This window comes from Haliotis cracherodii, unplaced genomic scaffold, assembly GCF_022045235.1.
Source record: "Haliotis cracherodii isolate W230 unplaced genomic scaffold, xgHalCrac1.p SCAF_1, whole genome shotgun sequence".
Taxonomy (NCBI): Eukaryota; Metazoa; Mollusca; class Gastropoda; order Lepetellida; family Haliotidae; genus Haliotis; species Haliotis cracherodii.
In genome coordinates, this window is record NW_027266264.1 from 59,077,310 (window position 1) to 59,092,975 (window position 15,666).

The 15,666-nt window shown below is 41.4% G+C and overlaps 1 protein-coding gene across 1 annotated transcript; it reads left to right on the plus strand.

Annotated features, from left to right (window-relative positions):
- On the plus strand, positions 1–14,026 carry LOC139479963 (uncharacterized). The gene is made up of 18 exons (XM_071262916.1): positions 1–198; positions 754–902; positions 1,413–1,508; positions 1,991–2,147; positions 4,161–4,206; positions 4,738–4,887; positions 7,482–7,537; positions 8,142–8,279; positions 8,392–8,563; positions 8,793–8,903; positions 9,794–10,012; positions 10,240–10,456; positions 10,770–10,999; positions 11,202–11,289; positions 12,272–12,400; positions 13,003–13,092; positions 13,270–13,449; positions 13,929–14,026. The coding sequence occupies exons 1-18, from the start codon at positions 5–7 to the stop codon at positions 14,024–14,026; spliced, it is 2,520 nt and encodes an 839-aa protein (XP_071119017.1). The 5' UTR covers positions 1–4.
- The last annotated feature ends 1,640 nt before the right edge of the window (positions 14,027–15,666 follow it).

The following is a 15,666-nucleotide window of genomic DNA, read 5'->3' on the forward strand; positions in this document are numbered from 1 at the left end:
CACGATGTCGGAACGTGTTTTGCTGGCCGTGCTCGGACTGTTCTATTGCCTGCTTCTGGTGGGGTGTACGTCGGAAATGTTCAAAGACCCTGGTTTCGAGAGTCCCGACATCCACTCTAGTTGGACAGCCAGAGGATGTCAGATGCGTTCGTCCACTGATCATGTGGAGGGAAAGCACTCGGTGGAAATCTCATCACGGTAAGGGCAACGCTGATCATCAAGCTGGGTCCATCTCTGACCCTGGCATAATCGGTACGTTTCGCTATTCCTTGTGCGATTGGCTGAGAAGGTATAGCTGGAAAATGTGTGTCTGTAAGCCAGCGATAATAGTCATAACGTATTGAACCTTGAACTATTTTAGGTGCTATCATATATGTACATTTAAAAAATACAAAACGGCCATCAACTATGGTCCTTTGGAACTGCATAGGGAGGGAAGGCACCGATTTCCCTTTATTGAGTTGCACTCACTGGGCTCTAGTGGAAACAATGACAGTGAGTTCGAATCCAATATTCCCTCTGATTATGTGTCTAGGTTTGTCAGCACCGTTCCCGTGTTCATGAATTTCCTCAAAGTAATAAATATCTACATCACTGTCTTCCCACATTAAGCTGACACGCAGAAACAGAAATATTGTTCAGAGCGGCGTTCCGCCAATCTCACTCACTCACTCACTCACTCACTCACTCACTCACTCACTCACTCACTCACTCGCTCACTCACTCACTCACATGTTATTATGTTGTACACAGAGCTGGTGCAAGGGCGGGGCCTGGACAGATGGCTTCCCTCCACATCAACACCCGTTACTTCGTCCAGGCACGTGTCAAACAGCTGAACGATGTGACTGGAAAGGTCTTTCAGACGTTCGCCATTATTATGGACATTCAGCTTCATGATGGTAACTTAAAATAATCAAATATCTTCACATAGATCAGTGTTGTAAAGTCGTCATTTCTGTCAAAAACAACAGATGTCAACGGAGTAAAATGGCAGTGCTATGCCTTACCTCAATATTTATGTACTCGAGGTAATAGACTAGTACATTCTAAATATGTATTGACGTTGCACTAATGTCGAAGCAGTGACCCCGGATGATAGCCAATGCAGTTTTCACAGTTCCCTCACATCTACCCTGCCAGACATATTTGCTTGGGATGACAATTGTCTCTGGGGATAGAGCATAGTAATGACCAGAGGACGACACTGATCTTGTTGCTACGTTACGCGCCTTGGCAGTGCCAGGATACGCAGATTCGCCTGTATGATCCTTGATTTGTCATCATAGTACCCTTCTGGCTTTCATGGAGTGGTGAATGTGTATGTTATTGTCGTGATAGAACTGAAATTATGTTTGTTTATGGCATTAAAGCCAACTTTGTAGGCACTGAGTAGACTCCGTTTATCCCAGGTTCCCATAGCTACGTGGACGTGGTGGAGAACAAAGCCATGTACAGCCAAAAGGGCTGGACTTCCATCTCCGGCAACTTCATGTTCCAGGAGACAGGTTTGTTTGTTTGTTGATTGGTTGGTTGGTTAGAGTCAAGCTCAGCAATATTCCATTTATATGACTGCGGTCTGTCAATAATCGAGTCCGGGACAGACAATAAAGTGAATGATATTGTGAACAAAGACCCATACCGTCGAGATACGATGACACGCTTTTAACCAAGACATCGATTATGGTCACCTCTTATGACTAGTATAGGTTGCTGGAGGCCTGTTCTAATCCTGAAGCCCCACGGGTCCCAGAAAAAAGGGTAACACGATTGATGCAACTGTTATATTGTCACGAATTGTAAGATTTACGTTGACTGTGCGTTATAAGGGTGATAGCAATATAGAGGCTGATCAGTCTCAGTACGAAGCCGAAGCAACGCACTGCCATAGTCCGACGCTTACACCTTTTGTTAAGATTATCCTTTATTTATTTTGTGTAGTATATTATACTCAGATGCATTGGTAACTGTGCCGATGTTCCTGGTTCAGATCACAAGACCATAGAACTGAGAGTGTCCGGGCCAGACAAAACCGTCAATTACCGAGTGGATGACATGTCACTGACGGAAATACCCGAGGACAAGAACTGGAAGTCTGAGGCCGACAAGAGGATTGATCAGCTCAGGAAGAACAACATACACTTTAGGTATGGAATTCTAATTGTCAAATAGTTTTGCACATGGTCATTTGTATATAATTGTTCGAAGTAAAGGATGAACTGTACTTCAAATCCTTCTACAGTATTGCCGAGTAGTGAAATGTATTGCTGTTATAAAACTTAAGTATTCAACAGGATTGTTTACTAAATTCTAAAAAGTATGTTTAATGAGGTGTAATGAAACTCCTTATTTCTCGACATTTGTTCTATATTTTCACTTGGCTCCTGATCCCATGAGTTCAGATCCCAAACACACACGTGGCTCCTCATCACATGAGTTCAGATCCCAATCACACACGTGTCTCCTCATCACATGAGTTCAGATCCCAATCACACACGTGGCTCCTCATCACATGAGTTCAGATCCCAATCACACACGTGTCTCCTCATCACATGAGTTCAGATCCCAATCACACACGTGTCTCCTCATCACATGAGTTCAGATCACAAACACACACGTGTCTCCTTATCACATGAGTTCAAATCCCAAACACACACGTGTCTCCTCATCACATGAGTTCAGATCCCAATCACACACGTGTCTCCTCATGACATGATTTCAGATCCCAATCACACACGTGTCTCCTCATGACATGAGTTCAGATCCCAATCACACACGTGTCTCCTCATCACATGAGTTCAGATCCCAATCACACACGTGTCTCCTCATGACATGAGTTCAGATCCCAATCACACACGTGTCTCCTCATCACATGAGTTCAGATCACAAACACACACGTGTCTCCTCATCACATGAGTTCAGATCACAAACACACACGTGTCTCCTTATCACATGAGTTCAAATCCCAAACACACACGTGTCTCCTCATGACATGAGTTCAGATCCCAATCACACACGTGTCTCCTCATGACATGAATTCAGATCCCAATCACACACGTGTCTCCTCATGACATGAGTTCAGATCCCAATCACACACGTGTCTCCTCATCACATGAGTTCAGATCCCAATCACACACGTGTCTCCTCATGACATGAGTTCAGATCCCAATCACACACGTGTCTCCTCATCACATGAATTCAGATCACAAACACACACGTGTCTCCTCATCACATGAGTTCAGATCACAATCTTACACGTGCATACACCTCTTTCCCTACTTAAAATAAAATCTATTGCACGTCACCGACTGCCATGAGCTTGTGTTCATGAAACGCTATCAGATAGTGATAATGGCAGGTACAGTTCTGTTTATGGTTTATCGCCACACTCAGCAATGTTCCAGCTCCATGACGACAGACTGTAAATAATCAGGCCTGGACCAGACAATCCAGTGACTGATATTATGAGAAATGATCCACGCCGAAGGTGAACGATGACACGCAATCAACCAAGTCACACAGCCTGAGCACCCGAGCCATTTGTTCGCCTCTCACGATCAGCACAGGTTACTGGGGACCAATTCTAACCCGGAATCTTCACAGGGGTTCAAAGAATAAAGGGGAGACGTGGGACCCAGTCGTCTAAGGCGCCGCAATTCGCTGTGCAGAGTTGCGTCCCTTGGGCACGCCAGAAACCTATGATTGTGGGTTCGAATCCCGGTTCGCCCCGATTATGTTTCTAGGTTTGTCAGCACCATACCTGTGCTCGTGGGTTTCACCGAAGTGGTAAACGTCTGAGACCCGCATCACTTCGGGCTTTCCTCCCACATTAAGCTGACACGCCGTAACATAACTGGAATACTGTTAAAAGCGGCGTTAAACCCAGCTCTCTCACTCACTCTCTCACTCACTCACTTACTCTCTCAGTCACTCAAAGAATAAAAAATAGATAGCCGTAAGACATCATATGGTTAATGCGCTGCTACGTCACACCGAAGACACAGGTACAATTCAAGAACCCAATTTATGTTTGTATTGGAAGATTATTGCTATACTTTGCGTAAAACCAGACTCACATACCCAAAAAGTTTGGTATTTCTTTCAGCGTAAAACAATTCAAAAGCATTTCAATGACGCCATTTTGGACATGTCTGTTACAGCGTCCATTCTCCGCCACATGTATCCAACGCTGACCTTGACATTCAGGTAAATGGACATGGCGATACACCCATAGGGGAATAGGGGCACATATAGAGAATCTGACATAAGTGGGTTTTGTTATATCAAATATATCAACACGAGTCGACAAAAAGTCATGACTCCTAGGCTTTATAACTTGTTTTTCAGTATGTAAACAATGATAACCAGTGCATTGAGTGTAAAAGTACACCTAACCAGCAGAAAGATAAGCGATATCATTTGGTTGTGACGTCGCAATGGCTTGCAAAGCATTATGATGTAATCCAATCTGGTGATATCTCCTCGGAGAATAAACTGACGATATCTCCTTTGGAAACTAGTTTTGGATGATAAAAAAATCGCTCCGGGTAGAAAATAGTAAATATATCGATACGGGTATCATAGTTGTAGTTTGGACCTTGTGTTTGCAGTGTTTCTGCGACAGTTTTCAGCGCGTTAATGTTTTGATAAGGTTTTTAATTGTTTGGTCATTTCCTATTGAGTGTTTAGAACCACACATTAACTTGTGCAAGAACATTTATATAATCTTATACAAAGGTGGACTTGGTGAAACACAGCTTCCCATTCGGATCCCAGACGCGATCTCATGAGATGTTTACATACCCGCACTACAACGACTTGTTCTACTACATGTTCAACTGGGCCACCGTGAACGACTATTACTGGTTCCTGAGTCGTCAAATAGAGGTAATCCTTCCAACCACGTCCTTACTTCAGAGCCATGTGGGGATTCTGGCTTAGAATAGGTCCCCATCAAACTATGTCTATCGGAAGAGTTGAATTAAAAGGCTGGCCAGACTGAATACCTCGGTTGATTGTCTCATTGTACCCGGTAGACTTGGATCGTTGCTTCTATTATCAATCACTGGTTTGTCTGGTCCAGACTCGATTATTTGCAGGTTATCATTATTCAAGTCTTTAAAAGGTATTTTGAAGTGATACACATACGGAGGAGAATTTATGGATGTCAACTTCTATATAATGTGAAACACAACGTTTCAGGGTGTATGCCTACTCCTTCATCAGGTGAATGAATAATATGTTGTTGTTGCTTTACGTGTTTAAGAGGTCGCCTTCTGCCTTAGCAATTTCGGCTGACCTGTCCCTCTTTTGGACTCATGTGTGTGAGTAGGGTACACCTATCTATTGTGAGTTTGGTATTCACAGAATTTCTGTTTTTGTATTGATATGATTTCTATTTTCGTATATTGATTTCACCAAGTCTCCATTTTTATCTTTGGCTGCTCTGTTTATATAAGTTCGAGTGGTTGTCCATCACTCATAAATAGAGTTAGTTTGGTTTTAGGAGATCTACGATAGATAGCGGATCTAACTGCAATTCTTGTTTTAACCGAGCCCGGGCAGGGGCAGGGTCTTGACATTCCAGTAACAAGTGAGCGATGGATTCAGGTTGATTGCAAGATGGGCATACCTTGTCATAGTGCTTTTTGTGACCGAATCTGAGGCGTGGGAAAGCAATTTCAACTGTCCTTTCATTTGAGTATGAGTATATCTTTTGGTGGATCGGTTAAATTTTGTATAGCCGTCTGCAAATCTTACTTGCGGTTCAGTGATGTGTCAGTCGGACAATGACAGTAGCCAATATAGTTCCAACTGAAATCTGTTTCTTTTACAGTGTCGAAGCAACATATACGCAAAACAACAATTGTTTTTAATTGCCTTTCGCGGCAATCCATCGGTCTGTCCGCTAGAGTAACTGCCCTTCGTCAAAGGGAAGCTACTCTAACCTGGTCAGACGTTGTTAACAGTCGGTCTGTCCTGTCATAACGTTAAGAAGTGTAGTCAGATGTATACACAGCGAAAAACGAAACAAGGTAACAATTCAAACATATTTCGGCCAAATCCAACTATTTTAATTTGTGGAGAAGGTTTCAAGCCGCAGAGGTCTACAAGCATTGATATGACTACTGATCCCGCTTGGCTAGGTCTCGGGCCCTCGTAAAATTGTTTCGAAATTTATATCGCCAAAGTTGCCCAAACTTATAAAATGCCTTAGCTACGACACATTTAGACTATGATTTTCAGTATATTAGACTGTTCTTTTGATAATGATAGCAATTATGCCTGTAGTTTATCCAGATTCCCGATGGTTAATTCTGACTCGATCGCCGAATGACGAGGGTGACGCCATGTTTGTTTATAAACAGTGAAAGTAGTCCCTACTTGACCTTTGATATTTGCATCTCTATCCGCATATGAACCCAACGTATATCGTTTTTATCCGTTGGTTTTATCCTACCCATTATATGATAAAGAATATTATTGACTGTGCGCTGATAGTTATGGACAACGGGAAGCCAGGACTAGATTATCACTGCTAGGTAATTCCAGTTGTCCATAACTATCCGCGCTAATTACTGTAAAGTGTTGGCTTCTATTGTCTATTGCTCATCGCCTATCAGCGCCAATTATCTGTTGGCTTACCTTGTTAAGTATCCACCTTTTGTTAACTTATTACTTTTGTTGTTCTTACATGTACATATACATGCCCATTTCTGGGGTCCCCCGCCGTGATATTGCTGGAATATTGCTAAAAGCGGCGTACTCACTCACTCACTCACTATACATGCTCTTTTCCTATATCATTCACCCGATGAAGGAGTAAGCATATACGTTGTGTTCCTCATCATAAAGAAGTTGACATCCATAAATTCTCTTCCTCATCATTATACAGCTGAAATATTGATGGGTGCGGCGCCAGACAAGAAAAATCAAACCTACGATAACCTCAAGTCAAGTCTGTATTTCTCTATTCTTGTTGTTAAATGTATATTGTCCTTTCACTTGAAAATTCAATTGTCCTATGAAAAGTAAAGTGCAGACCAGACTTAATTTTATGTAGTCAAGCTAAATCTTTAATCTAAAATCAAGTGCATATATTTAACAGACTAACGGCAGTCGTGCGACTTTACAGAAACATGGACCTGTATGACTGAACGATCCTACATCTGTGACTATTGTAACTCTCACAACCCGTTCATAAAAGACGTAGCACCTCCGTCACGCCCTTGAACCAAGACAATGCAAGGAGTGCAATTAGTGGCTACAGCGTTGAGGATAACTCAGGTGCCAGACACTCAGTAATATTACTCCAGGTTCAGCACAGGCCACGGAGACAGGGGGTGATTGCTTGAGGGTGTGCGCCTCATTTCAATAATACCCCAGTACATTCTAGACGTTTGCCACTTTTGGCATTGTACAGCCACCCAAAGATCATAATCAGGGCCAAGTGAGAACATTCTGCACTTCTGTATTTCTAGCACGACCCTGACTATGGGAACGTTACAAAAGCACTGAATCTACTTCACCAGCATGGGTAGGTCTATTCGGGCGTGATCTCAGGGGGCGAATAATTAAATGACACTCGTAGTAATGGTGTGATAAGTATTATTTACATGTACATGTATTTCTGTTAGGCTAGGCATCTTGGGATGCATGTTTCATGCATTGATAACATGTGTAAGTTACAGTATTAGAAGGGATGATATTTTTCCTACAATTGAGTGAAGTGTTGGCAAATAACATGAATCTACATATCATATGACACATTTCAGAGATTCGGCTGCCAATTAACAGTTCGTATGATGAAGCGTCCCGAGCAGAAGATTTACACGTTTTATGAAATGTTCCGTTGAGGATTCATTAATGCGTTTGTGTGTACATGATTGATGATAAATGCGATTGATACCTATTTAATGGTGCCATGCATGTTTGTTTCATCATAACTATTGAGTTCAATTGAGTATATGAATGTATTGGCTGTCTTTCCATTATTTTGTTATTTCATGCACGTGTTCTAAATTCACAATGCATTCCAAACCCTGTCGATATGCTTTAAACGTCCTCCTATTGCACTTGCCCCACATCTTCTATCACCTTTCTTATCTTAATTTTGTGTATTTATTTTGCCTTGATATTAGAATATCTATACGCGGTCACAACATATTCTGGGGTAGCGCTCGTCGAACACCAGCGTGGGTGCAGAGTATGAGTCCCGACCAGGTGAAGCAGGCAGTGGATGAAAGGATACAGTACATCGTCAATGACACCAAGGGGAAGTAAGTCACAAATTAGTGAGTAAACATGCTAAGCTTTAAAACAAAATTCCTGCTTAGAAGCCTTTTTTTTTAAGCAAATCCAATCTCCCTTACCTTGTTGTTAATAAAAAAGGTTGCAACACTGGGATGTCAACAACGAGCTTCTTTCCGGGCACTGGTTCGAGGAACGCACTGGAGACAGATTCTTCACTCACAAGATTTTCGCCAAGTTGCACCAGGCAGATCCCAGTGTCAAGCTCTTCCTCAATGACGCCCATGTTGTAGCGAGAGGCACATTGACAACGGTGAATACAAAAAACGAGGTTAATCTAGACGGGTAATTTTCATGATCGTTACAATAATAACTGTGTTTTGAAAACCTGAATTTAAGTGGAAACACTTTGTCGCTGGCATAGTGGTTGTTGAGTCATTGGTTTTGGAGTTATAAACTTATTATTTAATCAGTCTGGAAAATAGTGATATTGTATAGGGTTCTGTGAGGTACAACTGTTCCAGTGATAATTATCTCATCAGGCATACGTGGACCAAGCTAAGGAGTTCAAATCGGCCAATGTCGGTCTGTATGGACTGGGTGTCGAGAGCCACTTCACACCCTACAAGGCCCCTGATCCAACACTTATCAAGGTAATAAGACAATCAAGAATAACTTACAGACACTAGTACACTGCATTGACCTTCAACGCATGTCCAGATAGGCAGGTCAGTCAGTCGCCTCATTTCATACAGTGTTACTGAGTCAATACTTATCAATAAAACAGCAACTAACATCATCACTTTCGGTATGCATGTGAAAATGACATATATATTTTATTTTATGAGAAGAAATTTCCTGGAATTTGTTCTGAGTATATGCAGGGTGTAGTGAATGCTTTTTTAAAGATTTGATGGCCGGAAAACAAGATCGGCAATATATGATGTATTTGAATAAAACCTAGGTAGTCGTGTTAATGGCATGAACAACACATCAAATTACAACATTCGTTCTTATTTAACATGTCTTCAACTAATACTGTAAGCACAAGATACGGGTTTGAATTGGTCTACAGCCACTCATGCTTCTCCTAAGAGGCGAGTATGTGATCGGGTGTCAGGCCCACTGCTCATGATGTCAATCACTGGCTTGTCTGATCCAGACTCGAGTATTTCCAGACCGCCGGCATATAGCCACCATATACTGCGGCGTTAAACAACAAGCAAATAAATGAATAAAGACACAAATGTTAGAAAATATAAGCCAGTTATCAGAGTTTCTTTTCCTCCTGTTGACTCACAATCCCCGGGACAGAAAGTGGTGTTTTATTTAATGGCAGCGATAATTATATACTACTCAAATGAAACAACACCCAAGTTTGTCATATGACTAGAGTTCAGTCAGTCATGGATGGTAGTATATATTTGTTTAGGTGGATGACATATATATTTTATCATTTAATTGTTAATTTATTTACGCTTGTGCTTTATTTTGATTTCACCACTTCAGCAAGTTTGGTACATATTTCTGAGCAATATTTCAGAGACGTCTGGACATGTTGGCCACAACTGGCCTGCCTCTGTGGGTCACCGAGATGGACGTTGTGGCCAGTGACGAAAATACCCGAGCTGACTGGTACGACACGGCATTGCGCATTATGTTCAGTCACCCGGATGTGGAGGGCATCATACTCTGGGGATTCTGGGATGAACATCACTGGAGAGGCCCGGATGGAGCTCTTGTTGATGGACCCCAGTTCAATGTAAGTTTTATTACACAACTGAATTTGTTTATGACTGCTATTTCTTTGATGTGTGAACCTGGATTATATAAGAAAGAGATCAAACATACTCAGTACGTGCCTTTAATGTGGTGGTGGTAGGTAACCTGTAGATTTAACTGTGTAAATTTGAATTTGGAAGCAGCGTAGCCTGAATCGAGTATTTTCCAATTTCCTGGTGGAATGTAGAATAAACATGCATGGTTTAGATTAACGCAGCAGGAAAGAGATATATCGACCTCCTCTACAAAGAATGGAGTACGCATGTCACGCACAGGGTGTCATCAGGGACACAATTTAACGTCAGTGGTTTCCATGGAGACTACAGGGTGGTCGTCAAATACCATGGCAACCCGGTGATGCAGCAGACTTTTACCCTTGGGAAACAAGACAAACAAGTTAGCGTCCAGATCACCAACGTCAACCGTGAGTTCTGTTACATTCTACTTTTATGAATCAATTTCACTAACATATGATATACACTGTATGAAATTCCCCACTGTATGGTCAATAACCATGGCAAACCCGGTGATGTAGCTGGACGTTTGTTTTAGAGAGCAGAATATTATTGAAATTTTAAAAAATAATGAAAGAAATTTTTTTTTTTTTTCACAAAATAACTCGGAGTTTAGTTGCTTTACTTTTGTATTTGGCAAATGCATGTATTTGTGATACAATGAACAACCTATTTGATACCTGGCCAGGCTTTCATTTATCGCCAGATTTGGTTCTTTCACAGATGTCATCAATATCCCCACAGCGACATCCCCGCTTGATTACCATCATTCAGTACCCCATCCTGTGACACACATCAACGAACGAACAATTGGTAACATGACTTCCGGCTCTTCCAATCAGCTTAAATGTTTAACCAGATACTCAGGATTTTCTGAAGTCGCAGATGACAAGAAGGCGGAAGTAGGATGTCCTTCCGGGTACGTCCTGACTGGATGCTCAGGAAAGGTGAAGGTGAGTAACAGCAAGATTACACGGAGTTTGATTCCTTGAACAACCCCAAGTTATAGCTAAAGCATGAGTATATTGATACAACTCCCCATCTAGCTTTCACCTGCATTCACCTGCATTCACCTGATCATAATGTTAACTTATTAAGGTATTAAATATCTGAGTTGCTTAAGCAGAGAGTTCACGCAACGATTTCTTTTTTAAGGACAGTCGTGATCAAACCAATGGGGAGAAAATATCCTTCAACACTGGAGCCACATGTGGGGCCTATGAAGGAGGGTCACCAACGGCACGTGAGTCAAGCTGCAAATTATCGCACATCATTCTGACGTGAAGAAGTATAGACATTTCTGATACCTCTTTATAGTAAACATGCTTTCAAAAGTGTTTAAAACGCCTGAAACATGTGCTATTATGAACATCACTCACACACTCCATCATATTTTTACTCAATGCCAAATCGACTCTTGCGACAAGCTTGAGGTAATGCAGTCTCATTTAAATCAGATCTAGGTTCTAAGATCTGAGGACATCCCATTTCGGGTCACGTCAAAACGACCTTTCGCGAACTTTGACCGAGCACTGAAATGACTAACAAGAAGTCGACATCAGCCAATTAGAAAGCAGCTTTCTCGAGCTTTACGCCACTCGTTTCAACCTGGCGACTTCCATTTCAGACTACGCTTGAAAAATATGTTGACACAGTAATCGATTACAATTTTCAAAACTAAACAAACGAACATTCCGAAATGTCAAATATATGGTTGAGATTGTATGGCAGTGCTTCCCATGTACTGTTCAAAGCATCCTCCCTTCAAATGTATATCTCACGGTAGCAAGAGGTAGACGATAATTTTGACAAAATCAGTCATACGGACCGTAACTGTCGTTCGGAATACCCGTGTTAACGTTTTCGAGGTTGCTTGCTAAGAAAAAACATTCCGACAGTCACTTTCATGATCTGGTAAGCGACGCTTTGATTGGTCAGATGAAAGGTCGTTCTGACGTGTTTGTTTAGCGATAGCGAGAACTAAGATCTGATTTTAATGAGATTGGAGGTAATGGAGATCGATCTTTGGTGACCCTGTCTCAACTGGGATGAATTTTGAGAAGAAAAAGATGTTTCGTTCCAATGATTTTCTGTCATCTATATCTACTGTACGAACGGATCTCACAATTCTAACATTGATAAAAAAAATCATCCCACCCGATTTCAGTTGGCTATGACTCAACTGTTTGTCGTCTCTTTGGGTACGTTGCTTTTCTCTCTCACAGCTCTCCAGGCGGTGGCAAGATGTTGCATGTTGACGGGTCTCAAGTGTGACTACAGGACGTCCGGCCCTTCACTGGGTGTCCTTGACCAGAGAATTGAGACTAGGTGTCAGAACAACATGTATGCCACTGGTAAGACAGAGCTTGTCTCAATATTCTGTGAAATAGAAGTACATAGGTGTTTTTGGTAACTTTGGTAAGTACTTCACCCGTGAAGATGTAGAAATCTTACGATTCTCTACAAAATGAAGTTTTCACTCCTAATCCTTCAAATTCACACATTCAGTAATTACTTATAATCCAATAAATCCTGAGGCTGCAGCAAAATGCAAACAAACAGGAGTAGTTCAAGGTCTTAATAGAAGGGGCGCAGGCAGAAGAAGGAGTTGGCTGTCTATTCGCAGTAGGGAAACATATTGTTAAACAAAAGGCTACGTCAATGGCCGCAATGCGGGACACTGGGGTGACGTCTCGAGTGATAAATGTTGTTACCCCCAATTATTGGTGTCTAAGTTTCAAGTGTTATTGTTAGAGTTCACATAAACAATCCCAAATGTCGTACATACAGCAAGAATCCAGAGGATGTATGTTGTCATCTTTGACGTGTGAGTCTTACTTTAATAAGGAATAGAGAATACAATCACCGACTCAAACTGATTTAATATGGCAAGGAATATCAGCAACATTTACACCTCAAGAGCAGACATAAAGTGTCTGTACCTCTCCCATATCAGGTTGTGCTGCGCACACCATCTTCCGGTTATCTGACGGAACCTTCCCATCAGCACATTCCTGTATTGCTCAGAATTTTGAAAACAAAGGAGGTAAGTATGTCGACATTGTAATATAATAAATAGCAATTATGAATAAGCTGACCCAATCTGGTCGTAAGCCTCACGGACGTAATATTTAACTAAATGAATCAATGTTTCACATAGATGTACACATTCTATATTGGATGGAACTGATCCCTCCAATCTCTACCATATACTACACTGCAGGGTTGCAGTCCTCGGCAGTGTGTTGCTCGGCTCCCCATCTCATGTGCCGCGTGAAGGTCTCCCCTCCCTCGGGTCACAAGTTGGGGGACACAACGTCTGTGTCATGTGACTCTGGCTGGCACCTCCTGGGATGCTCTGCCTACTCAGAGGATGCTAAACTGAGTGGGGCCTATATAAGCGGTACACGGCATTGCACTACATTTCTGTGAACTTTAAAACCTTCCAAACCTCCTCCAACCAAGCATTTTATTCCAAACATCCCTACATTAGTGTTAGCTTTCTATAACGTTTAGAAACTGAGAAACATTTGTTACATATAGGTTTGATAATGATGTGGGTTGATTGTTAACTTCATTACATTACTTGTATGATAATTGTATTATGGGTCCATGATCTTTCATTGAATTTTTATCGAAAAACATTCACTTTTATGATGACGCACCAAAAATATATTTATAAACATATTGTAACATGTATTTGAATGTTCCTTAATAATATTACATAAATTTAATTCCGAAATATACTTCAAAGAATATTAATAATCTTTCACATTAATATCACAAATACTCCCGTTTTGAACTGTAGACTTAGGACTGTGTAACATTGTTGGTGGTACCACTGACTTGTAATGCAGACGCTCCAAGGTAATGCTCTTGCAGGTAACCCGGAACAGTGTGAGGCAGTGAATGGGGCCGAGAGACTGTACGGGGAGGTGGGGGCCGTAGCCTACGCCACCTGCTGCCGCACACAGTTATGAGAATAAAACTCACAAACTTCACTGTGTTTCATTTTGTATGGAAATCATCATGTACTGAAGACAATTTGGTCAATCTGAGTTAACGTGTTAATACCAGAACTACCATGGATGCAACCAATACAATAAGCATTTCCTGGTTCCAATACCAATATTACTCTGCATCTGCCAATATACCTAATTCGCTCAATTTATCGTTATTGAATGATAAAACAGACCAAAACATTTCCTCAATCATAAGAAATATCTGCTAAAAGCAAACTAAATTGTACGAATGTGACTATATCATAAGCACCTGTTTGTGAATCATCATCAAATAGTGATCATACCAGGTGTTCGCGAAACGGTAAGCCTACTGTAAACAGGGAATGTTTTGCGACCGTTTTATTATTGCGAGTTTTGCGAACGAGACTCAATCGCAAAAATTAAAAACGCAAAAATAAGTATAAATAATACATACATACCTTATTCATTGCAACACGTCATCAAATGTTGAAATCATCAACCAGAACTACAAGTTACTCAATAACTTAAAAACACAAATGAATGCAGAATGGTCACACAATACATCACAAATGACAGTGTAAACAGACCTTATTCCACTGGTGGTACCTGTCACAAACACATGCACAGGCAATTCATCACTTGTTCACCTTAAAAACCGTGGTAAAAGTATGATACATATACTCAATAACAAAAGTTCCTGTGACACCAATATTTTGACTTTAATGTCGATTACATGTCACTCACGGAAATACCCGAGGACCGGAACTGGAAGTCGTCTGCGGATAAGAGGATCGACCAGCTCAGGAAGAACAACATCCACTTTAAGTAAGCTCTTTACACAATACAACCAAAAAATCTTGAATACAGTTAAAGTTCATTTGTGAAGTGAAAATGTTATCTGACAATACCAATCTCGAAAAACAAATATACTCAACAACAAAAGTTCCTGTGACACCAATATTTTAGTGTATTTTTCTAACAAGTAAAGTTTGGTTTTCAATATTGTAGTACATGTATGGAATCAAGTCACAAAAACGCAACTGCTACAGAAAAGCGTGCTTTCCATGCAAATCCCCAGGCCCCATGCATTTCACTACCCAAAAATGGGTATAAAAACATGTGCGTTAACGGGTTTCCATATGCATTGTTTTGCATCGTGTTGACAACAACCACTCAGAAAAACAACAAAATTACGCAATTATTCAACATTACGAAATGCCACGCCTGTCCGAAAATGAGCGTCTGCGAGCCATTGGTATGCCTGAAGCAGGATCGAGTCAACGTGATGTTGCAAGACAATTTAACGTCCAAAGAAACACCATGTTGGTGTTTATGGCAACGTTGGAAACAGACGAATGCAGTCAGAGACCATCCTCAGAGTGGCAGGGCGTGCGTAACCAATAATCGACAAGACAACTGGATTCGAACAACACACCTACGAAATCGATTCCGGCCAGCAACAGTGACTGCAAGAAGCATCCATGGCCTTCGACGAATATCTTCACAAACCGTACGTCGTCGCCTCAGATGTGCAGGGATTGTCGCCAGAAGACCCGCCAGACGTCCCATTTTGACAGGAAACCACCGTCAAGCACGTCTACAGTGGAGCAGACAGTGTCTACGCTGGACGACCATGC